The 27,693-nt window shown below is 36.7% G+C and overlaps 2 protein-coding genes and 1 pseudogene across 2 annotated transcripts in view; 2 read left to right on the forward strand and 1 right to left on the reverse strand.

The window, feature by feature from the left end:
- The window catches only part of LOC141430181 (zinc finger SWIM domain-containing protein 4-like), an 18,490-nt gene extending 4,875 nt beyond the window's left edge, over positions 1 to 13,615 (forward strand). Inside the window, exons 2-6 of the mRNA XM_074090769.1 lie at positions 9,408 to 9,501; positions 11,767 to 11,894; positions 12,238 to 12,449; positions 12,840 to 12,920; positions 13,580 to 13,615. Of these exons, the coding sequence (XP_073946870.1) occupies positions 9,408 to 9,501; positions 11,767 to 11,894; positions 12,238 to 12,449; positions 12,840 to 12,920; positions 13,580 to 13,615 (551 nt within the window). The remainder of the gene's footprint in view (positions 1 to 9,407; positions 9,502 to 11,766; positions 11,895 to 12,237; positions 12,450 to 12,839; positions 12,921 to 13,579) is intronic.
- Positions 1 to 27,693, reverse strand: part of LOC141430265 (CD320 antigen-like) — a 450,087-nt gene that overhangs the window by 174,214 nt on the left and 248,180 nt on the right. The window lies entirely within an intron of this gene.
- On the forward strand, positions 16,042 to 17,162 carry LOC141429974 (uncharacterized; annotated as a pseudogene).

A 27,693-nucleotide genomic window follows, 5' to 3' on the forward strand; every position in this document is an offset into this window, starting at 1 on the left:
AAAGTCATAATAAAAGTTATTTTCAAAGTATTGTAGAACTAAATGAACTCAAGATGAAGAGTGGAAGCTGTTGGTATTTTGCTCTTGTTACAGGGCCACATTATATGAAATCTGTTACTAAGTTTCTTTATAATATACCTAAAACCGCTCGCGCTTTTACTGACTATTAACTAATAGTGGGAAATACCCACAATAGGTATTAAAAGGCTGTTATTATATGTATTTCTATTATACATTGTAGTTAGTTCTCACTAGGGTCCCATGGTATATTGTTTCTAGGTGCGCCTAGGTCACCTTAACTGATTATCGCCTGGCCAGGTAACTGAACTAAATAAGTAGGTAGGTACTGACTCTTTGGGTCATCATCCCATTTTTTTTATATCAAATTGCTGGAAAACTAGCATGGGGGTCACCTGATGGTAAGTGATCACCGCCTCCCATGGACACCTGCAGCATTATTACGACTGCGGGTGCGTTGCCGGCCTAAAAGAGGGCTAATTGGGGGGGTTTAATATTTCACGCCGGTATTCTGGGGCAGTGTGGTACAGTCACCAGCACCAATATCTGACACAACAAGCGTGCATAAATAATGATACGACTCTATTTCTAGGTCGGAAGGACGTGTCAGATAGTTTTGCATGCTCCGCTGTGGCAATATTAATGCTGGTGACTGTACTAACCCGGTCGAGCCGGCCCATTCGTACTGCAGCCAGCAAGTGGTTCCAGTGAGGCTCTACCACATAAAACTAAACTAATGTATTTTGAAGGTGAGCTTTCGAGCTACTAAACCGATTTTTTCGTTGAAAGAAATTCCATTTACCATTATTATCCCTGCCTATACACGCCCACCAGCTGAGCACAGGCCTCCTCTCAAAATGAGAGGGCTTGGGCCTAAGTTCCAACGGGGCCCAATGCGGATTGGATGAAATCTCCCACCATCCAGATTAACTTAGGCTGCTTTTTATTTCGGGAAAATGCGAAATTAACTATTTTAATAAACCTTATATATAGGCTGAGTTTCCACCAGAGATGTTTGAGGATGTGTTGCGAGGAATGGTGTTTGTTATGAACCAGTAGAAACACATTTATCTGTCCTCGTTCAGCGCAGCTCTAGTGAGGATAGGCAAATAAAACGTTTCTATTGGTTCACGAAAAACATATTCTTCGATCGCAAAAAATGCAGTGCTGCTGTGCTGATGTATAATTGCCAAAGCTGATGATGGACGTGGTCCTTGACTGTTGGCTTCATGGAAAGGCTCAGAGTCACGCAGCGAGCTATGGAGAGAACTATGCTCGGAGTTTCTTTGCGCGGTAGAATCCGGAATACAGTATGCTTAGTGTATTTTCCCGTTCACAAAATACTTCTCGATCGCGTTCGCGTTAAAATCTCATTTTTATGGAAACACGGACAGCGCCTCTAGCGGAAAGTTTGCGCAATAACTTTTGTGAGTGTTAGGTTTGCTAAACGGGTAAACGAAAACGGGTGACGACGCCGCGCCGTGGACATGTGGTGGCTACGTATCGACATCGAATGTCTTCGAATAGTAAACGAATGTTTTGTGAAAACGCCACACTAGACCCAGGCACAGATATACCATAGAATGGCTACCTATACCTATACCTACATATACCTATGGCTGTATAGAATGTCACCGATATAGCTGGCAAAATATGCAAGTTGAAGTGCCAACGGGCGGTCCACATCGCTCGAAGACGAAGAGCGTTGGTACTTGGTATGCCTCCCACTAGGTGGACTGACGGCATTGTGAGAGTTGCAGACACGGATGCAAGTGGCGTGATGTCGTTCATCGTGGCGTTCTAACATAGTAAAAGAGAAGAAGTACACTCCGACCCTTTAGGTCCTAAAGAGACTTATCTGCCTACTCCGGCGCGGACGCTTAGGGTTGTCGATGTCTATTTTAGATTAATTAATTACCTACCGACAAATAATTTTAGTATGAAAGTTAACTTAAAATTGTCTAATATCTGTGTCTAGAGAAATCAGATTATTTGCCGCTCTATTATTATTATTATACTACATTTAAAAATATTATTTATAAATTCGCCGAAGTGGTGATGGCGACTGTGTACATACTCCTCTGTTTCCTACACATAATACTATAACTATATTTTTTATCGGTAGGTAGGTATCTATTATTTTTTATGTGTCGTTGCACGAAACTATCACACTACACTTATATACTACTAATTACAACTATAACTTATATAAAAAATACGTAAATACGAGTACGCGAACGTAAAAGGTGATCATCAAATCAAAACGTACGGCACCGACGGCAGCGCAGCCCCTCGACTAAAGAAAACTTAATCCTTCTTAAATTATCAGCGCGCACACATTTAAGCCGCGCGATGTACTTTTGTTCGTAGTGAACCTACTTTGTTCTCTTTTACTACGGTTCTAAGGAGGAGGCCTTTGTTTAGTAGTGACCAGACCGGACCGCTCATCCTTCCACTGCTATTCCTTTCCTACTCACAAGACGCGTCATGAGTCACGCTACGTCACTCAACCTTGCTATTACATTACGGCCAATGGCAGGCCAAGGTTTATCGTAATAAAATAACGGCCGGCAATCTAATTTACTTACATTGTTATCTTATAACTTTTTGCGAGTTTGCCTTGTTCTGCTGTGTTGAAACTGCGGAACATGGAATGTAAGTAGGTTGCAATAGGCGTTTTATAAATTGGCTCTCGTCAGTTTCAAAATAAAATAAATAAATATCATGAGACACTTGACACCAAAATTGACCTAGTCCCTAACTAAGCAAAGCTTGTATACTATGGATACCAGGCAACGGATAAACATACTTATGTAGAGATAAATACATACCTAAGTATCCAAGACCCGAGAACAAAGATTCGTATTATTCATACAAATATCTACCCCGGCCGGGGGTCAAGCCCGGGACCTCAAGCTTCGTAGTCAGGTTTTCTAACCACTTGCCATATCCGGTCGTCAAAGAATACGGAACTATATTGTATACTTATTTTTAAGATCTTGGAAACGGCTCTATCGATTTCGACGAAAAAAGCGTGTTTTGGCAAGTTTTTTTAGTGTTAATTTCACGCACAATAAGATCGGCTATTAAATTAATCAATCCACTGATGGCACAGATCTCTAACACTAGCGTAGTGGATCAGCGATATAGTGTTGTACCTACAAATGGGAGATCTAAGGTTCAATCCTAGGTCAGACATGACATCTTTTTACTATTTCTTTTATCTACAGCGTGTATTTTTGATACTACCTCAAACTGTAACTAGACGAAGATTTAAGTGCTGTGAACCGATATCGAAATATTTTTATAATTTAATATAATTTAGAATTGTACCAGAGCGTAATTAATTTTTGAAATATTTTCGAGCGGCACTGTAATGCGTACAATAATTTGATACGAGAGAGAAGCGTTCTGTGACAGCTGTCACGTCAACAAGTGCGACGTTTTGAACAAAAACAAAGGTGAATTACGTAGTGATACATTGCGTGCTAATTAATTTTATAAGTCCATTTTTTTTACTAAAACATAATAAAATGTAATATTTACGGCCTTCACTAACTACCATTAAAGTTTGAGGTAGTATCAAAAATACACGCTGTATGTTATATTTATTTAGTTCACGTTTTACTTTTAAAGCTTATTTCAATACGTATAAGTATGTTCTCCAAAAAAAAACGGTTTTATAACAATAAGGAGCTCCGAGCAAAGCTCAGTAGCTCAGAGTTAGACGTAATTTAATACAATACACTCTACAATATCATCACAAAACGCAGCTAGCTTTTTGGCCACACCAATAGTAGCGATCTGGGTGATATTTGTAAATACTTATACCTAGGTAGTCTTAGACCAAGTTAAGTAGTTTTTCAGTTAAATTATTTTTCTCTGCATTTGTACAGTCTAGTGCAATAAGTATCTATTCAAACCAGTCAAAAATAAATTACTACTGCCTTATTGGGTCGGAATAAGAGTCTGTGGTACTTATTTTTGAAACTGAATAAGTTCATATTGTACACTTGAGTACAGTCAGCGTCATATAGTACGTAGCAGTCAAGATCACCAAATACTTGGAAACATACAAAATAGTCATTACCAGTGAATCAGTCAAAGCGGTCAAATTGTTCGAGTCCATCGTGTACAAATATAGTGGAGCACGCACGTCGCCACATACTTTATAACATTCAAGCCGATTATACCGTAGCAGCCAAAGTATCCAAAAGTATTTGACTTTATTACATACCGTGTAAGGTCCAATGATCCAGTTAGCTAGTCCTCTTTAATATGTGAATGGTGTTCCATTTTCAGTCTTTGGTGCAAAATGCACATGTCATTACCTTTTTCATTAATAAAAACTCTTTTATATGTAATTATACTGGCCAATTCAAGCCATATTAAAAGGAAATCCGTTATCCGGAATTCTGTAAATAAAAATGTGAAAAAAGCTCAGGCTCCAAATGAAAGAGACGGAACGATCACTGACAAGTTGGTACTCTTTTCGGTGATTGTCAATAGAATCTGACGTGTTAATTCGCACTCACACGAGATTAAACCTTAAACCTTTTATATAAAGCTCAGTTTTTAGTGTGTCCCATACTTTTGGATATTATGGCTGCTACGCTACTAGTGGTGATGTGCGTGCTCCGATTTATTTGTACGCGATGGATGTCCTGAGCAATTTGATCGCCTTGATTGGTCAATTTAACGACTATTTGGATGTTTCCAAGTATTTGGTGATCTTGACTGCTACACTATATGACGCTGACTGTACTTATATATTTGTTATTTTTTGTACCTATATGTGTGTCTAATCATCATGATTTAATTTTATTTCCTAGACATTTAATTTATTAATTTTGAAATAATTTTTCATTTCATTTTAAACTGTTGACATTTTAACTATAATTTTACTAACATGATGATGATAAGTTATTTGCTTTTTACTAACAAAGGATGTAGGTAATTGTCTGAATAAATTAATTAAAATTATTATAATTTTTTTCTTGACAGTCACAAGCACACTAATTAATAGTTAACGCGCGACGTTATCCCTTAGCGTGTAGATGGGTGGTGAATACAGGCAGGCATTATTCAGTTTTCGCGTGTTTTTCGCAGCCGATAATTCGGATATGTTCGTGTTACAAACAATTTGTGATATCGAACGCAATCATGGATATTAAAAAAGTTTTAACCTCTCCTCCTCACGAACGGCTCTTGGCTTTGTCTGGACTTTCTTTTGTTTTATCCTGCTAATACTTAGCTAAAATAAATGCAAGGTTTTTATAATGGCTTGAGAAAAAAAGTGATTGGCTGAACAAGTCTTCAATCAGAGCCTTACCTGTTTGATATAAAAAAACTACGCATCTACGCATGAAATCATTTTGCAACATTTTTAGTGTAAGTGTACCGTATTTTTTGCGATAAACCGTGTAGGAACTGCAAATTCTGATTGATATAACCACTCGAGCAAATATAACATTATATGCGATAATTTATATGTACCGTGTATTTTTGTACATCGGATAACAAATCGTGCAAAAAGCGCGCCAAGCCAAGCAGCTGTGCTAACGCCGCCATTTTTTTCTTCTTTCCTAACCTCTTTTCTCGAGTGCCAGTTTCCACGTCCCTAACCCAAAAGGAAGCTTGAGAAACCTTCACACTGAATCAAACCTTATACGCGACGCTTTAAGAACTCATTTCATTTGTAGCATGCAATCCCTTTTATTTTTTTTAACAATGAACTATTTGCGATTTCACCGTTCGATGCCAGCGTCGGTTCAGTGCAGTTTTATCGACTTAATTGATTTATTTCTCATAAGACGAAGTCTTTTTATGGCGTATCAACAATTGCTTCTGGTTTTTGTGGTACTCTAAAAAGTTTTTGGGCGTTTTTTTAAAGAGAAAGTTGATTTGATTGTGATAAAAAATCCATTTACACAGTTTACTCTTAATTTTTTATTGATTACTCTTAATTAAGGTTTTAACGTTCTTTGGACGGCGGTGTTGGATAATTTAACTGATTATTTTTTTACTTAAATACTGTGCTGCAAGAATTCAGACAGCCATTGAACGTATGTTTACCACATATCCAATCATAGAAAGTCATATAATTTTAACTATAGTATTTAAGACTAAAACGTGTTAAAGTTTTTTGTTATATAATGTACGGTATAGTTTTTTGTTAAATATGTTACTTAGTTGCAATCATAACAATATACTTAGCAAACTAGTTAGCTTGTATCAGCAGTTTTATCCCCATGAAAGAAACAAGCTAGGAACCTGTCTATCCCATAGGAATTTCGAAAAATCCTTTCTTAATGCACCTCTATGGTATTCAACGCATATCCTTGCCAATTTTCAAGACTAATACCTACTTATCTGTAGTGGTTTAGGCTGCGGTGTGCGTTGTCTGTCAATTCGGTTACTCTTCTCTATAAAAGCACCTACATGTACAAATACCAAATTCAACACGATAAATTACCTATCACCACAATCACCAATAAACTACAAAAACCCAAGGTTTCGAAATTCCTATTCAAAACTTGACGTTTATAGAACCCTAAAAAGCCGTTGCGTCAGCTCGAATTTCGAACCCTGACGAATCGCAGTAGATTGCCTCCGAGTACGCTCGACTTCGATTTCTGAACGTGCTCATAATCACGGGGTAATCGATTCTCGTTCGGAAACGGGTGCTCTTGTTTTTATTTTCTGACGCGTTAATTTTGCAACTGGCCAAGTGTAAAGTGCGTTGAGGTTAATGTCTTTGACCTCTTTAAAAAGTTAACCTTTATGGTTTGAAATAATTGTAATCAAATATAAAATATTTTTCTTGCTTCTGACTACTTATGCTTACTGTACCTAATCTAATAATAAACACTAGAAACAGGATACAGTTTCATAGTTTCGGTCACACGTCGTTAAATCGAGCCTGTGCAAATATTTTCAAACGTCTGAACCTCGGACGGCTATTTACAAAATATTGACCGTTTCAAAGCCATTAAAATACTGGAATTATGCCTTGTATAACTAACTTCTATACACATGCCAGTTTGTGATGTGCCTAAAATGTTTCAATGGTCTAGTTTTTCATCTATGCGGCTCGATCAAGCAAGGAAATTGGTTGCCTACGTTATTAAAACATCATCATATCAACCGCAGGACGTCCACTGTTGGACATAAAGCCTTCCCCGTAGAACTCCATTTACTTCGATTAAAAGTGGTCTGCATACACTGTGACTGTGAACCTGAACCTGTTTTAACCAGAAGCCGTACGTCCATCTCGTTGTTGGACGTCCTACGCTGCTCTTGCCGATCCGCGGTCTCCATTCGAGAACCTTTCGGCCCCAACGGCCATCTGTTCTCCGTGCTATATGGCCTGCCCATTGCCACTTCAACACGCTAATTCGCTTGGCTATGTCAGTGACCCTCGTTCTTCTACGTATCTCCTCATTTCTGATTCGATTCCGTAGAGAAACTCCGAGCATATCCCTCTCTCCATAGCTCGTTGAGCAACTCTGACCATTATGATACAGTGCAATGTGCAGTCTCAAAACACAGACATTCATTGCCCTTATCGCATAATTGCCATAATTAGTTTCAGGTAATGCAAAATATTCACAAAATAAGCTCACGCAAAACTATGAGATTTGACATTTCGGAGACCTCACGCTACACTAGCGCCTCTAGCGGCGAATTCAAACGCGATAGCCCTCATTCTGTGCACTTAGGTACATACAATGGTCATTTAATATAGGCATAAAATGTTAGCGCAAACGCAAAGAATTATTTCTGCACATTACTTAGGAGTTATACTTAAAATCACAATTGTTTTCACCATCTCTTTCTATCGCACGTTATACGAGGGTAGAAGGAAGTAAATGCGATCGCGAACGTTAGCGCGTTAAACAATACGACGGTAATAATCGCGATCCAATCGCGCAATAACGTCAAATATCTAAGTAATCCATGGTTCTTGTAAAACTAGTCCACAACCCAGTTTACCAACTCGTGCAGAAAACAGCAATTGTACCGAGGGCGTCGATTGCGGTTGAGGCAACTTTCCACTCCTGCGCAACGAACGCCGCCTAAAGGTTATCATTATGATACTGAACTTTTTACCCGACTGCCCAAAGGAGGGTTATGTTTTTCGAGCGTATGTATGTATGTATGCATATAATGTATGTATGTATGTATGTATGGTATGTGTGTATGTCCATTTATTTGGTCCTCGCTACAGCCTAAACGGCTAGACGGATTTTAATATATGAGGTATCATTGGATTTGTCATAACTGTCGGAGTGACATAGGCTATATAAAATTTCAATATGGCGTCTGCGAAAAAAAATGTGGCGGAGGAATGAAAAAAATATATTTTGTATTGTAACAATATGGGTATCAAATGAAAGCTAATAATTAGCCCATTCTAAATATACGGTATAATATGGTTAATAATACACAGAAATATCAAAAAAGTATAAAAATAAAAAACATTAAATTAAAAAATCAAAAACCCGACTGCCTTAAAAACTAAAAGGAAAAAAATAAGTCTAGTGGTCTAGAACTCTGTCAAGAAGCTCATTTAAGGTTCAACAGTCGGGACCCTTCAAATCGTAACCAGCTCAAAAAATCTTGGTAATGGGTCCCGACTCTTGAACCCTAAATGAGCTTCTTGACAGAGTTCTAGACCACTAGACTTATTTTCTTCCTTTTAGTTTTTAAGGCAGTCGGGTTTTTTGATTTTTTTAATGTGTGGAAAATGCGCCTTATGCATCCAGCCCTGTTGGGGGTATCAGAGGGTATACATGTGGAGTTCGCCTTTTAAAGAAATGCCCACTAAAAACCACATGAGTACCGCCAAGTGACTGAGCCACTAATTGCACCACACACAACTACGTTTATACAACACATGTTTTAACACGCATAACCCGCACCCCTCCTTTGCCATATAAAACAATAGGTACACTATCCTAAAAATTCAACTATTTTTATTGTTTTCTGGTTAAATAGGTACTGTGAATAGGCTGTTATTAAACCAGTGTGATACACCTTTGGCCTCATCTGCATTTTAACCATCAGGTGAGAATGGTGAAATAGGATAGGGGTCAACGGACAGTTTTAAGTAAAAAAAACACACGCCCACATACACACAAATTGATAATGTGTAAGTGTGTTTGTACGTGACGTCAGTGATGACAAGTATGGCAAGGGTTGTGTAATGTTGGTTTAAAGACAGACCTAAATAATTTAACGCTTCGCGCTTGCATTTACTTTTACTTTCTGTGAAACGATACAGGATGAGGGTGGAACGAGACGATGCTGGAGCCTACATTAGACAAAGCTTTACCTAGTTCCCTGAATAAACAGTACGAATAACCATTTTCTCTCCTTGTTTCCAGGGTTCCACCTGAGCGGGGTGGTGCGGGCGCCAGCGGCGGTACCGCCGTGCTCGGAGCCCGAGCGGCTATACAGGGTCACAGTCTCATTCGACAGGTGAGAGAATACGACATTTATAGTCATTAAGAAAAGGGGTACCATTATGGAGTTTCATCCATAAACTAAAATCAGTGTTCTGCCACTTCATTAGACTGTCAATTCAATTGATTTTGGGCAATCTCTACACTCCATAGTGTACGCCGTTGTCATTGTTTAGGTACCAACATGTACGGTCACGAGCGTTAATTTGGGACCCATTTCGTAAAAAAATTCGTTGTATTGACAAAATGACAGATAATCGAACTTAAAGTGGTTCCCAAATGAACGCTCGTGACTGTACTCAGTGATTCTATACAGTGCCGGACTCTCACCGCCTAAAAACTCTGCTGCACGTCCGCAACTCCCTAGAGATTAGTAACAGCCTGCTACGTAAAGTTATAATTAAGTTTGTTACATTAATGTTGAGCTTAAACTGACATTTTGTATAGAGGTTCTTCTTACATACATACATAAAAATCACGCCTGTATTCCCAAATGGGGTAGGCAGAGCACACGAGACGTTACCGCTTCGGAGCCACTTTTAGCAATTTTAGGTTTTAAGTTTGACAAAAACGGTACATAGTGACAGATGCTAGCCTGTCGCCTACGGTGTACCTTAACCTATCAGTCGCCTCTTACGACATCCATGGAAGAAATGGAGAGGTGTTATTCTAACCCGACACCACACGGGTATGAGGTACGAGGTTCTTCTTGTATTGAAAAAATCTACGAAGTCAAAGTAAAGAGCTCTAAGTACACAGAACTACATAGGTAGGATCCGGAAAAAAACACAATAGCAAAATACTACAAAATAATCAGAATAATAAGAATAAAACTGATCGCTGCTGATTTGCGGTTGCGCTAGAGGACAGGCAAGGCATTAAAATATTAGTGGCCAACGATGGCACCTTCATCTCAAGAACTCCGAAAATTGAAGTCAAATTTAATATGTACTAGAGTCAAATTTCCTTTTCCTACAACATAAAGCTAAACTTGACGAAACGAAAGACAAAGAATATGAAATAAAGGGGTCAGGAGCGTCGGATTGTGGCTCACAAAAAGGCCTTATTAAGGGTCATGCACCTTTATAATGCCTTTTGTAGAAAACCCAAAACTTTGTTACGAATAATGGCAGTGATTTCTTTGTGCACAGTTTATGGACAGACACTAGATTCGAAACGGATTTTGCGACTAATTTTACTATTCAGGATGTGTTTTGTGACGCTCTAGTTTGTACGGCGGCAGCTATTTTGAGTGTCATTTATGTTTTGACGTTTGGCTTTTTTTACACCGAAATAGGCTTGCGTTTGACCACAATCACGCCTGACGATAAGCGAAGATGTGGACTAAAATGGAGCACGCTTGCTTAATAAATGCCCTTGCACCTAATATTTCCGCTTCGCAAAACATCTGAGATTTCGATTAGCGAACTAAGCGTTATCTAAGAATAATAATAAATGATGACGTAAAATACATATATTTAGATCCCACATTCATTTACTGGGGCTCGACAGATGTCGTTGTTTTCTTGTAGTGGAAATATGACGCCAGTCAAGTGGTGACAGATTAAATACCTAAATGTGTCTCTCCGAGGTCTACCGTGTCACGTTCACGTCACGGTTTATAAGCAAGCTGTGCCTCGTGCTAACTGTAGAGACGCACGGACGAAGTAGATAAACAAAACAACTAAATTACGTGACTGCTTCATCACTTTCTTATTTGATTTACTAGGCTTCACTCGTGTATACCATTACCTGTCAGTTGAATTGAAACTCCAGGATTTAAGTCAATTCCGATGACAATTCCTAAATCTTACAAATAACCCCAAGCAAAAAAAAAACAAGCGAATTTTCTCCTTGCTCCCAACACTACATACATAAACTACTTCAAAGAGATTTCAGTAGGTAATGTAATTGGTCAATTACTGACAATTTAGCTTTCGGAAACTAAGTAGATACGATGACGGGCAAAGCGATATCTAAATATATTTTGATGTGGCTAATAATAATAAGCTATTTGATCTGACGGACCATCGAAGCCTCCGAACACCGTGTACTTAAAACTAGATTTCATTCACCTGATATAAATAGGTTCTTGACTGTTTATTAAGCGGTCCGTGGCACACTAAGCAATTTTCTAATACATTGCGTGTGTTGCTCACAAAGCATTTTGAACAGAACGTTACAACCATGCAATGAAAAGAGAAACTGCTCGGACTGCCGTCGTCCTTCCACTTCGCGCCACTTTGGGCTTCCTAATCTCATGGCTCCCTGATTATTTCAGATGCAAGATCACCGGGGTGACATGTAGCTGCGAGGCGCGGGACATCTTCTGGTGCCAGCACGTGGTCGCGCTGGCGCTGTACCGCATCAGAAATGCCGACTCCGTCCGGTTGCGAGTGCCGATATCAGGTAACCAATACCAATTCAGATTATACACCTTCATAGGCGTGCATTGGATCAATTAAGGCAAGACGTGAGAGCACCCCTGACTAGGCCACAATTAAAGCCACACCACCACCAGCACCAGGCGCATGCTTTGTTAGGTACCTTATTGTAAATTTGGAGAACTAATCTGCCAATTAACAAACAAATTGAAAAACTTCTTAGACGCGTCTAAATTTTCAGCTTACTATGACCTGAAATGGAGTTAATTATAAAGACACAAGTTCAACGTTTATCTATATTTATGTGAGTTTCCTCTATATGTTATATCACTCACACTGACACTCACGATCATTTTCTCCCTTTCCAGAAACCCTCCTCCAAATGGACAGGCAGCAACTCCAGAAGTTCGTCCAGTACCTGATAGCGGAGCACCACACAGAGGTGCTGCCGACGGCGCAGCGGTTGGCAGACGAGGTCCTGCAGGCCCGCTCAGCCATCAACAGAATCTGCGGAGCCCCAGACCCCACGGCCGGCCCGCCGCCCGATGCACACCATGCTTGGCACCTGGATGAGCAGCAAGTGAGTACTCTAGGATATAAAAGTACTGCCTGCCTAGATGATATGTGCTCATCTTGGACATTCAATACAATATTAAAATCGATTTATTATCTTGAATCTTAATAAAAAAAAGAAGAAGAGGAGGCACCAAGCTCAGTGTTTTGCAGACAAAGTGCCGTAGATCCGCTCAGAATTAATAGGATTTTCGGTAGGTAGGGACGGATAATGAGCAGAAATTGGGCTCAAACCTCACCTTTCCTTGTGGCACTTAGCAAGTTTAAAGAGCCTGGCTATTTGATTATCAAAATGTGAATTTATCTTTAGTGTACAAAAATATTTAATATTTTGAAGCATTCACTGTTATGGTCCTTCTAACAAAATTCAGACTTAATCGATTCCTTTATATTTCAGGTTTGCGAGCAAGTTCGGGCGTACTTACTACAGGGGACTTATTACAATGCAAATAAGCAACTTAATTCGTTATTTTCTAAGGTAATTAGACAGTATTTTTTTTCTTGTTGTAAGTAATGTAGCTTTGCTATGACAATTCTTATTTTTGAGTATTGAGTGTTCCGAGTTTTTGATGGCTCTTGCTGCTTTTCTATCTGAATATTTAACACTCCTATTTGAATTCTAGGCATCTGTAAAAACACCTTTTACACCGGCTCCCTATTTCAAAAATCTGTCAATGTTACTGCCAATTTGGTATTTTCGAAGCCAATACGAAGCCCAGTTTAACACAGATCTTCTTTTCACTTGCTATTCACTTGTCATTGTCACCTGTCACGTTTCTGAAATAGCGGCCTGCATTTTTTCGTAGCATTTCGTTTGCAACTAGAAAAGTAACTTGTCTCAGTATCTAGAATGTTGGTTTTAGGGATCTTATCACTCTTCCACATAATCTATACTGCTTTAAAATAAACTTAATACCCCTTAAAATGACCTGTGGATAGTTAAGTCACTTAGACTAAGTGGTTCGTGCAACATCTGATAAGAATGTTATGACTTCATAATTATAGGTGTTATAATTATCGTCGCATGACAAGTCGAGAATTATGATTGTTATTGTTATTTCCTTGGTCATTTTCTCATAGTTTTTGTCACAATTTTCACGCTTTGTTAACGATTAAGTAGGGATCTTTGCTAACTAGGTCGATCATATAGCTTTGAATATGAGGGAGAATTAAGGACTAAATCATTGCTCAAACCACGGAAGTAATCAAAACTGTTCTTTTGTTGATTGAATTATTGTCTTCCAATTCAAATACAGACACAGCATTCTACCTCTTTGAAATTCTCTCCATAACAGTAATCGGAAATGGTCAAAGCGATACTTATGTTGCTGTTATTTGTAACGAGAAACCTTATGCATAACTAGCTGTTGCCCGCGGCTTCGCTCGCGTTAACTTGGGGGTAACAATTAACATACATTTACTTTCTGCGATCCTTTTTTTCGTGTTTTGATTGATTTTTTGGAGGATTTCATGGAAATATAAATACAGTAAGACGTTGTTTTAGACAGATGGTGCACATTTTGGAATTCAAAAATCAACCTACATACGTAATTAATCATTCATAATTCGTACCAACTCTGAAACCCTGTTTCGCTGAAACGTTAAAGACGTTAAAGTACTACGCGTTTCTTTTGCCGGCGACTTCCTACACGATATAGATATAGGATTGTATCTCGAGAAATTGTAAAGTCCCCGCGGGACATGAATTACGTAGCTGTTATGATCTATTTTAGTATTCTTAATTGTCGATGAGAGACATATTGTAGCTTTCTATTGGTAATAGAATTATTTAAATCAACTCAGTAGTTTCAGAGATTATCCCCAACAAACAAAGAAACAAACAAAGTTGAGATATTTCCTATTCCATGGGATTTTCTAAAAATCTTTCCCTAGTGCACCTCTCTATTACTTTAGGTCCATCTATGCCAATTTCATGTCTCTAGCACCAGTAGTTTTGGCTATGCGTTGTCTGTCAGTCAGCCAGTCATGGTACTGTTCAGGTAGAGTTAGGTATACAATTATAAATAAATCAACCCTGAAGTTGAATTCACTCTTGCTATCCCGCGGGAGTTTTACGTTTTCCCGGAGAAAAGTAGCGTATGCCAATCAGAGATAATGTAGCTCCCAATTGGTAAAATATCTTTTTAAATCAAACCCCAATGATGAATTTAAGTACTTAAGTATTTCGATCTTGCGGGAATTTGCATTCTTCTGTAGAAAATCAGCCTATGTCAATCAGAGATACTGCAGATTACTATTGGTGAAAGAATTTTTAAAATCAGCTGAATTTGGATTGTCTTACTTACTTCTATGTACCTATCCTGCGGGAATTTTGCATTTTCCCAAAGAAGAGTAATCAATACCAATCAGCAATTAGTGTAGCTTTATATTAGTTGTAGAATTTTTAAAATCAGCTCTGAAGTTGAATTCAGTTTTTTCTATCCCATGGGAATTTGGATTTTCCGAAAAAAAAGTGGCCTATTTCAATCGAGGATAGTCATATCATATGAAAGAAGTTTTAAAAGCAGTGCCAAAGTTGAATTTACTTTTTTCTATCCCGCGGGAATTTTTCATTTTTCACGGAAAAAACGTATCCTATGTCAATCAGGAATACTGTAGCTTACTTTTGTTGAAAGAACTTTTAAAATCAGACCCGAAGTTGAATTCACTTATTTCTATCCCGCGGGAATTTTGCATTTTCCCGAAGAAGAGTAATCTAAACTAATGAGGAATAGTGTAGCTTTGTATTGATGTAAGAATTTTTTAAATCATCCCCGAAGTTGCATTCAGTTTTTTCTATCCCATGGGAAATTTGTAATTTCCCGAAGAAAAAAGTAGCCTTTGTCATTTGGGGGGATAGTCATATCAATAAATATGTAAGAATTTTTTAAATCAGCTCCGTAATTGAATTAATTTATTTCTATCCCGCGGGAATTTTGCATTATCCGGATAAAAAGTAACCATGTCAATCAAGGATAGTGTAGCTTACTAACGGTGAAAGAATTTTTAAAAATCGGCTTAATAGTTTCAGAGATTCGACTACAAACAAAGAAGCGAAAAAAGTTTAGATATTGATCCTATCCCGTGGGAATTTCGAAAATCCTTTCTTAGTGAGCGTCTACATCTATTAAGGAACATATATTCCAAATTTAAGTTTATAGCCCCAGTGGTTTGGGCTGTGCGTTTGATATATAGTCAGTCGTCAGTCCATCAGTCAGTCAGTTTCTTCTTTTATATATATGTAAATGAAGGTTGATACACTTCATTTAATTAAAACTATTTGTATCTCTATGGTTTAGCTCCATAGAGTTATCGAGACAATGACGGACAGAATGACAAGGACTTATTAAAATGAATGTTATGTTTAAAAGGTACTGATAAAGAAAATAAGGAAATATAGCTCTAAATGTTGTTTTTCTTTACAGGTGAGATTTATTTTAGTTATTATTTAACCTAAGATGTTACGCCACATAGGTATAAATGTTTATTTTTAATAAAAATCCTGTTTCTGAGCAACGCAATTTGGTTATTATTTCACCAACGGTGTTTAGTGTTTAAAAACACATTATAAAACAACATTTCTATAGCTAATTTAAACAATGGCGAAGTTAAAATTCAAATTTGCGGTGAAAGCGGGTGATGATTCCAAAGCAATATAATCTGTATAACTACAATTACGGATGTCAACAACCAACCTTCTTATTGCCGGATGAGCTACAACCGGTAAAATTGCATGATACAATTTTAAAAACTGAAGCTTTTGCAAAAGTAAAGAATACACACTAAAAAGGAGACATGATCAACGACAAGTATGGATTTCGTTGACAACCGAGATCAGTAATGTTTACATAGACAAAGATGGAAATATGCAATTCAAAGGATATTTACTGGAAGAAGCCCCACCAGAGGTGCATCAACAAATCCCCACCACTGGAATTTCAGAAGAGGTTTTAACGAGAATTTTACAAAGCTGTGCAGAAATGAACAAGGATGTTCCTAAACCACAAAACGTAAGAAATATTACAGAAAAGTTTGTAATAGAAAAATTCACAAGGAAAACATCGAATGTATTTCAATGGATGACTATTTTTGAAGCAGAATGTACTCGCTTAGGAATAGAAGAAGATTTGAGGAAAATTGAAGCTCTTAGATTATTCTTGGAAGACTCCTGTATAGATTGGTACACTTCTATGCTTATAAAACATACTATTAACTCAGATTGGTTGGTATGGAAAAAAAGCTTCTGTGACACATATGCAGACAAAGGCTGGTCCCAGGTTCGGTATGCACTTTTATTCAAATATAGACAGGGGTCATTACTGGAATACGCTTTAAAAAGAGAGACTTTTATTAGAGATGAATAAAACAATTGATACGCCTACTTTGATGGACTTGATTGCTACAGGTTTACCACATTATATAGCGGATAAAATTGATAGGAAAACTTTGAAAGAGACTGAAGACTTATTCAATAACATCAGGGGCTTGGAACACCTGGTAAGAAAACAGAATACTGGAGTTTTAGAAAAAATAATTATGAAAAAAGAAAAAAAGTACGACCATGCCGAATATGTGAAAAAGAAAACAAGGGTAGTCGGTATCATCCTGAAACATTATGTTGGTTCAAAAACATAAATAACAAACCAAACGAGAATATATCCGAAGCGTTAATAATTCTGAATTAGAAACAGAACTAAATCAAATTGATCCAAAAAACTAATATTCCCACCATTAATCAAATTAAAATATGCATAAATGATACTTTAGAAACTTTGGCAATTTATGATTCAGGTTCAAATGTTTCTTTAATAAACTCAAGGCTATTATCCTATAAAAATTACTCAACAGAAAAAAATATAAATAATGCTAACTTAAAAACGATTAATGGTGTTAAAAAAACGGTAGGAATAGTAACTTTAAAAATAAAAATATTCGATATCGAAAAAAAAATTAATGTTTTCGTAATAGATGAAGAAAACTTCGATTATGATTTCCTGCTTGGGCTAGACTGTATAGAGCAATTTCATTTGATACAAAATGAAAAATTACAAATAACGCAAACTGTACAAAATTACAAAAAAGAAACAATAATTCCTGGCTCTACAGGTATTGTAAGTAATGAAGCAAATAACAATAATGTATTTAAAGTTAATTTTAATGAACATATTGACGTAAACTAACTTGCATATCCGTAAATCATCTAGATCTACAGAAAAAAACGTAATAGAGGAACTAATAAGCAAGTATAAGTCACTTTTCGCTAAAGATAAGTATGATATCGGTACGGTGCAGGGTTATGAAGCACACATTGATCTAGTAATAGATAAATACTGTAGTAAAAGACCATATAGATGTAGTATAGAAGATAAACATGAAATTGAACAACAAATATCGAAACTATTGCAAGAAAACTTGATAGAGGAGTCTTATAGTCCCTTTGCTGCTCCGGTAACAATGGCTTTTAAAAAAGAGGACGGAAAAAGGTCGAGACTATGTATAGATTTTCGTGATTTAAATAAAATTGTGGTTCCGCAATCGCAACCATTCCCACTGATTGACGATTTAATGCAAAAAACAAGAAATTGTAAATTTTTTACTACTCTAGACATAAACTCAGCTTTCTGGTCAATTCCTTTGAAAGTTGAAGACAGAAAAAAGACAGCTTTTTGTTACTCAGGAGGGACATTACCAATGGACTTGTTTACCATTCGGCTTAAAAACTTCACCTGCCATCTTTCAAAGGATATTGAGTACCATTATAAGAAAACACAAATTATCCGATTTCACTGTTAATTATATTGATGATATTTTGGTGTTTTCAAAAACATTTAATGAACATATTGTTCACTTATCATTGTTATTGGAGGCAATTTTAAAAGAAGGATTTAGATTGAAATTCTCCAAGTGCAATTTCGCACAAGACTCTGTAAAATACTTGGGTCATATAATTAAAAACAATACAGTCACTCCATTAAGGATAACTTAATTGCTATAAAAGAGTTCCCTGTCCCGAAAACAACAAAAAAATGTTAGACAATTTCTAGGAAAAATAAATTTCTATGGAAAATATATACCACATACATCAATCGTGCTAGATCCGTTACATAATTTGTTGCGAAAGGGACAAAATTTATTTGGTCAGAAAAATGTCAAGAATCCTTCGACACAATAAAAAAACTTCTGTGCTCAAAACCCATCTTAGCTATATTTGACCCAAATTTGCCGATATATATTTACACAGATGCAAGTATGCAAGGTATAGGCGCTGTTTTAAAACAAACACAACAAAACGGAGAAGAAAAGCCTTGCGCATACTTTTCAAAAAAATTAAGTGATACCCAAAAAAGAAAAAAGCCGTATATCTGGAATGTTTAGCTATAAAAGAAGCTATAAAATATTGGCAAATATGGCTCATAGGAAAAAAATTACAGTTTTCTCTGATCATAAGCCTTTAGAAAAAATGAACATTAAAGCCAGAACAGATGAGGAATTAGGAGATCTTACATATTATTTATCACAATTTGAGTTCGAAGTAATATATTCGCCGGGAAAATATAATTTAGAAGCAGACAGTTTAAGTAGAAATCCGGTATTAGAACCAAGCGAAAATCAAGACGAAATTTAAAAGTTATAAATCTAGTTAAAATAGAAGATATCCAAATGGATCAAAATGAAAATGATGACATAAAACAGAATAAAATAAACTTAAGTTAAAAAACAATGTATATTTCAAAAAAATTGGAAAAAAAGAAAAAATAATCCTAACTGAGGAATTCAGTAAAAAACTGATTAAAAACGTACACTTTTACTATTGTCATATAGGAATACAACAAATGAATAAAAATAAAACCATTTTATACAGCAAAGAATTTAACAAATAATATAAAAAGTGTTTGTGATAGCTGTGAAATCTGCATAAAAAACAAATCAAGAGGAAAATATAAGTTCGGTGTAATGTCTCACTTGGGTCCTGCATCATATCCTTTTGAGATCGTTTCGATAGATACTATCGGTGGATTTGGTGGTTCACGTTCTACAATACTTACACCTTTTGGTAGACCACTTCACAAGATATGCTTATATTTTGACTTCAAAAACTCAATCCTCATGTGATTTTATAAAGTTAGTTAAAAAAGTATCACAGGAAAATCAAATTGGCATGATTCTATCTGATCAATACCCAGGTATAAATTCAAAAGATTTTAAATTTTTTTTAGATAGAGAAAACATACCTATCATTTTTACAGCAGTAAATGCGCCATTTTCGAATGGATTAAACGAAAGGTTAAATCAAACATTGATAAACAAAATTAGGTGTAAAATAAATGAAAAAAAAGATAAATTTGCTTGGACCACTATAGCTCACGAATGTACTCAAAAATATAATGAGACTGAACACACTGTGACAGGATTTTCCCAAAGTATTTATTAGAAGGGAAAATATTGATATTATACCGGATGAAATAAAACAAGATATAACGCATAACGATTTAATGAGAGATAGGCGAGTTGCATTAGATAACACTTTAAAATCACATAAATATAACAAGCAAAAATTCGATAAAAACAGAAGTAAATGCGAATTAAAAATAGGCGATTTAGTTTATGTTGAAAACGGAAATCGGTTAAACAGAAAAAAAATAGACGAGTTAAAAATTGGACCTTTTAAAATAATGGATAAGATTTCAAATTCAATATATAGGCTAGATACAGGACATAATAAATACGAATCGAATCTTTTCCATATACAAAGCTTGTACCTGTATTGGAAAATACATAAGAAAATAAAAATGTATAAAATAAATAGGAAAGTATAGAAATATAAACGATGTATTATCTCTTAGGGGGGGGGGGGGAGATGTAAATGAAGGTTGATATACTTCATTTAATTAAAACTATTTGTATCTCTATGGTTTAGCTCCATAGAGTTATCGAGACAAATGACGGACAGAATGACAAGGACTTATTAAAATGAATGTTATGTTTAAAAGGTACTGATAAAGAAATATAAGGAAATAATAGCTCTAAATGTTGTTTTTCTTTACAGGTGAGATTTATTTTAGTTATTATTTAACCTAAGATGTTACGCCACATAGGTATAAATGTTTATTTTTAATAAAAATCCTGTTTCTTTACAGAGCAACGCAATTTGGTTATTATTTCACCAACGGTGTTTAGTGTTTAAAAACACATTATATATATAGATGTGTAGATGTATTTATTTGAGTTTTAAAAATTCTGATCTATGGTTTGATGCACCGCCTGCTGTAAACTAGTCTTCCTTCTTTCTGTAAAAAAGGTTGCCTGGAAGATATCGCTATTAGCTAAAGAGTCATTTATTGTTAGTATTGTACTATTCGCAATGTTGCTATTTAATTTCCTTGAAATTCGAAATGAAACAGATATAACTCATTCATAAAACCATTTTATGCTCGGCCTGAGCGTCTCGGTTAAAATGACGCGTTTTATGCACTCGTAAAATCTAGTATTATAGTCGACCAAAAAAAGAGATCTTAACATGTAGAAGTTGGTCATCAATTAATTGATTTTAGATAACCTAGCCTTGATAATTCATGAACTTGGTACAAATACAGTCGTACATCAATCGGCACTCCGCCCATCGGACCAGGAGGGCAGTAGGTACGAAATTAGAGAAGTTCGAATCTTGTCGTCCCTCTCACACTCCTATTAAATACTAGTAACGTGAGCGGATCAACACGACACAAAAGTATAAGGCCTGCAGTATGCACCTTTATGCACACAAACGACTAGTGTTTATGGTCAGGGGAAGTAGTTCCTTATCAAATGCGTCGTTAGTTAAGTACCTAAATAATGAGCTAACTCACTCGACACTCGTTAGTCCATTTGGTCAGTTAAGTTCATTCGATTTTTTAACTTGTTTCCAAAATGATTACATTAGGAGGTTCTGTAAAATGGGTATTAAAATTGTTTTTTGTTGTGTTATTCTTCGTGATAAACAAACTGTGGTATTTGGTGAAACAGGTGTACATGGTTTACTTTGTGGATGGCAGGCGTCATAGACGTGGCAGGTAATATAGTTATAACTATTTTTAACCCCCGACGCAAAAAGAGGGGTGTCATAAGTTTGACCGCTATGTGTGTCTGTGTGTCTGTCTGTGGCACCGTGGCTCAGGCCTGAAATGTCTGTTTTCCTAAATGTACAATTCTCAAAACGTCTGCGTTTTCACAATGTTAAAACTTCTATTTTTGTCAGCTTTCTCAAAATGTCTGCTATTTAAAATGTGTACAATCTGAGGAAGTCGTCTTTCATAATGTTTTACATTACTATAATATTAGCATTACCTTAATTTCTGCTATCCCGTTATGTTCACTTTTTTAAATAGGCTTTAGTCTTGTTATGTTTGTTTTCCCATAATGTCTGCTTATTTTCAAATCAAATTTTGAAATGTAAAAGGTTTAATTGCTTGCATACTTACTCTTTGATAACATAAATATCTATACCTAATATAAAATTACTGGCATTCAAGACAACATTAATGACGTTTAGATGAAATTTGAAGATCATGATTGGATACATTTTCGGAATAAGACTTTTCTGGAATGCCAACGTTATACGAAAGCGGATATTTTGAGGTTGCAGACATTTTGAGAATAAGCGCATTCTGAAAGAGAACATATATACAAAAACTGTCATTCTTGGAGACAGGCAATTTTAAATAGCTGACATTTTGAGACGGCTGACATTATGCAAAAGACGTGTTGACATTCTGAAAAGCAGACATTTTGCGAAAAAATACATTTTAGGAAAATGGATATTTCAGGCCTGAGCCGGCACCGTAGCTCTTAAACGAGTGGACCGATTGAATGCGGTTTTTTTATTTGAAAGCAGGTTTTCGAGCGATGGTTCTAAGTATGTAAGGGGTATACTATCTACTGTGTATCTGTTATACTATCTGTATACCAAATTTCATTTAAATCGGTTCAGCGGTTTAGACGTCATGCGGTAACAAACAGACTTTCAAACTTTCGCATTTATTATGTTAATGGGTTTTTTTTTTTTGTTTCAGACCTTACACAATCCAACAAGTTCATCCTATAGACACCGTTCGGCTCGAGATATAAAAGAGACCATCGACGAGGCTTATATTCCAACCACAGATTCGGTGTGTATTTGTTATTCTTGCATTTCTACTATATCACTTGTATCAAATGAAACTTGACGAAGCATGTGACCCATACAGGCTGAGTCCCATGTTGAGGTAAAATTTTATATTGACAATCAACAATGATAATAACAAATCAAATAGACAGGGTTACAGCCAGTATTGTTATAGAGTAGAAGTGTTTGCTTAAAACCTCTTCTAACATCCTCCCTTTTTGGCAAACTCTATCTACAGTGTTAGGCCAATTAACCCTAATAAATGCCAATCTAGGCTTAAAAACAGCTTTTGTGAGAATATCTGCACATTGATATTCTGTGGGAACATATTTAACTTGCAGCTCTTTGTCTGTTACAAGTTCTCTGACATAAAAATGCCTTATCGCAATGTGCTTCGTTCTTCTGTGCATTTCTGGGTTTTGTGCAAGCTTTATAACTGCATCATTGTCAATTTGTAGAGTTGGGATATCTTTCAGTGTGGTTATTTCATTGAACAGTCTTCTCAGCCAAACTATTTCACGTCCTGCTTCACTAGCCGCAACTAATTCAGCTTCTGTGCTCGAGATCGCTACAGATGTTTGTCTGCGACTTGCCCAAGAGATCACACCTCCTGCATAGATGCACAAAATTCCAGATGTAGAACGTCCTGTATTTGTGTCTCCGCCGTGATCGGAGTCGCTATAACATTCCAACACTCCGGGTTTGTGTCCTTTTTTGTAAACAATCCCTGAATCGATAGTTCCTTTCAGGTAACGAAAAATTCGTTTAACTTTGAGAACGTCTTCATTAGATGGATTGTCTAGTGTTCTGGATACGACGCTTACGGCGTACGATATGTCTGGTCTGGTTCCTGTCTGGAGGTATGCCAGTGCACCGACAGCTTCGCGGTAGGGGAACTTTACTTCCTTCTCCGTTCCGTATCTGGTTGTGCTTCTTTAATAATTGGTGTACTGATAGCCTTGCAGTCACTCATTTTAAATCTCTCTAGAAGCTTGTTTGTATAGTGTTTTTGAGACACTTTAATGGAACCATCTTTATGTTGAAGATTTCTAGTCCAAGAAAGTAGGAAGCTGGCTTTGTGGTTATCTTGAACCTTCTTTTCAATTCAGCCAAAAACTTTTCAGATTCCTTTGGATTCGTTGAGGCTATTAAACCGTCATCAACGTAAAGTCCGATTATGATTTTATTTCCATTCGTTTGTCGAATAAATAAACATGGATCTGTGTCACATTGTTTAAATCCGATTGATTTTAAATAGTCAACAATACATTTATTCCAGCATCGTGGAGCTTGTTTGAGACCATAAAGACTCCTCTTCAATTTGCAGACTTTGTTTGTGCCATCACTGAACCCTTCTGGTTGACTCATGTAGACGTCTTCGTTTATTGAGCCATTAAGGAAGGCAGTGGCTACATCGAATTGCATGAGAGATAGTCCTTCGTTAGCTGCAATACTTAGGATTGATCTGATTGTAGCCATTTTAGCAACTGGACTAAATGTTTCGTCATAATCAATTCCTTTTTCTTGCGTGTAACCTCTTGCTACGAGTCGAGCTTTGTACTTATCGAGACTTCCATCGGCATTAACTTTCTTTTTGTAAACCCACTTACAAGAAATTAGTTTTCTGTCTTTTGGGCGATCTACCAAGATCCAAGTCTTGTTGTCATTTAAAGATTAATTTCGCTATTCATTGCTTTCATCCATTCAGTTTTCTGCTGACTTTTCATGGCGTCTTTATATGTGGTGGGTTCATGCTCGTCATTTAATATAGTCGAGACAATAAAGTCGTCATATCTACTTGGAAGTCGCAGTGTGGATCTGTCGCGAAGAGTTCTGGTATCAGGGACGTCATCATGATCTTCGTCTGAATAATTTATTCGACATTCATCTGGCTCAGGAGACGAATCTTTGAGATCTTCTTCTTCATCTTCTTGACTTAAATCATTTGATGTTTGGGCAATACCCTATCGCTTTGTGCTATATCCTCCCTTGCTTCAAACATTGGATGATTTTGTTCATTCTTTCGGAAGTTAAGTTCGATTTCAGTCGTAGTTCGTGCATCCTCTTCAGATATATCAGATTCTAATCCTACCGATTTAATCAACGATTCCTTGAACGTTACATCTCTTGAACGGATCAATATCGGTTGGTTGTTCTTATCAAAACCCAATAACCGATAGCCATCATCACCATCATACCCAATCAAAATACATTTTTGAGCTTTCTTGGACATTTTTGTTCGCTTTTGTTTTGGAATATGTGCATAACATTCTGTACCAATAACCCTTAAATGTTTTATGGAGGGTTTCTTTCCAAACCAAAGTTCAGATGGTGACTTTCCTTTTTCAGAAGTAGGCCCAGTCCTGTTCAGGATGTATGCAGCCGTGTTAACAAGCTCTGGCCAACAGGCAAGTGGGAGTTCTTCGTGAGCATGCATCATGGTGCGAGCAGCTTCTACGAGAGTTCTATTTTCCCTTTCACTAGATCCGTTTTGCTCAGGGGTGTAGGGCATTGTAAACCGGTGCTGAATACCATGAGAGTGGAGTATTTTCTTGATAGCTTCGTTTTTGAATTCTCCACCATTGTCGCTGAGTATTGTTTTTATAGTATGACCAGCAGTCTGTGCTTCTTTGATCATTTGCACGAGCTTATCTTTGACTTCAGATTTGTGCTTGATGAAGTAAACATGACGGAAGTTGCTGTAGTCATCTTTAAACAGTACAAAGTAGCGAAGTTTCGTGAATGAATTTGGAAATGGACCACACACATCCGTGTGTATTATCTCTCCTTGTTCTTTAGCTCTTTCTCTTGTTCCAAATTTATGACGGTGTGTTTTTCCATATACACATCCTGTGCATAATTCAGAATCGAGTTTAACTTTGATACCAAGTTCTTTTTCAATCACTTGTTTGACATGCCTTTTACTCTGATGAGCAAATCTTTCGTGATAAAGTTGCAAAGTGTTTTCTGTTGACAGAGTACTCAATTCTGGAGTTTGATTTTTTAAAGTTTGAACTTTCAGCTTATAGAGGCCTCCATTTTTGACTCGTGTGCCAATCAAGTTAACCTTTCCATTATTTATCAGTTGACAAGATTCTCTTTCAGATTTGAAGACACTGTTTTCAAGTTTATCTTGTGCGGCAAGAACGGAAAATAAGTTTCTCTTTATTGCGGGAACATACCATACATCGCATAGGGTGATGCGTTCTTGTCGACCATGAACGTTTGCTATCAATTCAACTGTTCCTTTTCCAATAGCTTCTGTTGTAGACCCGTTTGCAGTAGTGACCATTTGATTCTTGGTGAAATGTTCAAAACTGGAGAATACGTCAGATTGACCGGTGACGTGACTTGTGGCACCATTATCAACGTACCAGTTGTCAGGATCTTCAAAGGTGGTTACTGCTTCATTAGTCTCAACTTGCATTAGAGTCAGGTTTAAGTTTTTATTGTTAGCTTGACTTGTAGATGTAGATGGTTTTGTTTCTTTAGGAGGTTTCCCATCCGAGATCCATTTACGACAATTCTTGACTTTATGGCCGAACAGTTTGCAATATCCGCATTTTTTCTTTGTTTTATGACTCAAGTTCTGTACTACTAGCGCTTGAGCGTCAGGTTCCTCTTCTTTATTCGCCAATGATCTTTCGTAACTACAAATTTGAGCAGTCAAATTCTCAATGTTGCGATCCTTTTTAGACATGAGCATCCAACTTGATTTGAACGGGAAGTAACTATCATCGGGTAGCGTTTCTAAAATCTTGCATATGATTAAAATCTCTGGAAGATCATACTTAGCTTCATCCTTTTGTAGCTCAACCTTTAATTCATGCCATATATTTTTCAATTTGGATATGTGCATGGACATGTCATGTAGGGGATCTTTGCGATAACTGAAGAAGCTGTAGCAAAGGTTATAGCTTTTATCCTCAGATGTGCCGTCGAACAGAGTGTGTAATTCATCCCAAATCTGTTTCGCGCTTGTTAGCCTCATTACTTTTTGTAGAGTAACATCTGACATATTAGCCATTAAAATAAGCATTGCGGCGCTATCTTTTTCGTTATAGTCTTGTAGAGCTTGTTGATAAGAAACCATGGCTGCCGGGTTCGCTGCTGCATCTGGGTGCGTAGGTGGCTTTAGGTTGCCGTTGATAGCGTCTAATCCGCCAGGCGTTCCTCTTAGCAATAACAGTACCTTGCAGCGCCATGTAGACCAATTTTCTTTTCCTTCTAAACGACCGATATCAATTTTGCAGCTCGTTGATGAAGTTGACATTTTGACAGGCCTTGTTAGAAAAAAAAACTTGTGAAAATTGTTATTAATTATTCTTGGATAAATAATTATGTTTCGCTCATTAGAAATATAACATCACAAATATTTTATTTTAAAATACTTTTCGATACGCCTCTGCTACCATGTTGAGGTAAAATTTTATATTGACAATCAACAATGATAATAACAAATCAAATAGACAAGGTTACAGCCAGTATTGTTATAGAGTAGAAGTGTTTGCTTAAAACCTCTTCTAACAGTTTCTAGTTACACGCTCTACTCGCTTCTCGCTCATCGTCGGCGGTGGGACAAGTGCCTCAGACTGCTGGCGATATTCAATATTGTACCATCCTTTTTCCACTCGACCTTATCTCGTGGTTACCACTACTTTTGAAGTTGAATAAACGCGCATGTTTTTAATCAACCTCTTTGTATTTGCTGGACAGCAGCGTAAATTTTTTTTATAATTTGCACTGTTTAAGTTGAATATTTTCGCAAACAGATCGTAAAATCGTCATGACACCCAATGGTTTTAAAAGACCTATCCAACGTTACCCCACACTATAGGGTGTCGGAAAAAAAAACACGCCACTTTACGTCGAAGGGATATACCTAAAATTTTATTTTTTATTTTTATTTTACCACTTTGTCGGCGTGACTGATATGATATTCATGCAAATTATAGCTTTCTAGTACTAACGGTATCTGAGCTTAGTCGCGGACAGACATGGCGAAACTATAAGGGTTTCTAGTTGACTACGGAACCCTAAAAAAGTTTTCAGCTATTGTAAAATTACGAACGAAGCTGGCTATCGCGGACTATTCTCTATTTGGCAAATA

This window comes from Choristoneura fumiferana, chromosome 8 (assembly GCF_025370935.1).
Source record: "Choristoneura fumiferana chromosome 8, NRCan_CFum_1, whole genome shotgun sequence".
Lineage (NCBI taxonomy): Eukaryota > Metazoa > Arthropoda > Insecta > Lepidoptera > Tortricidae > Choristoneura > Choristoneura fumiferana.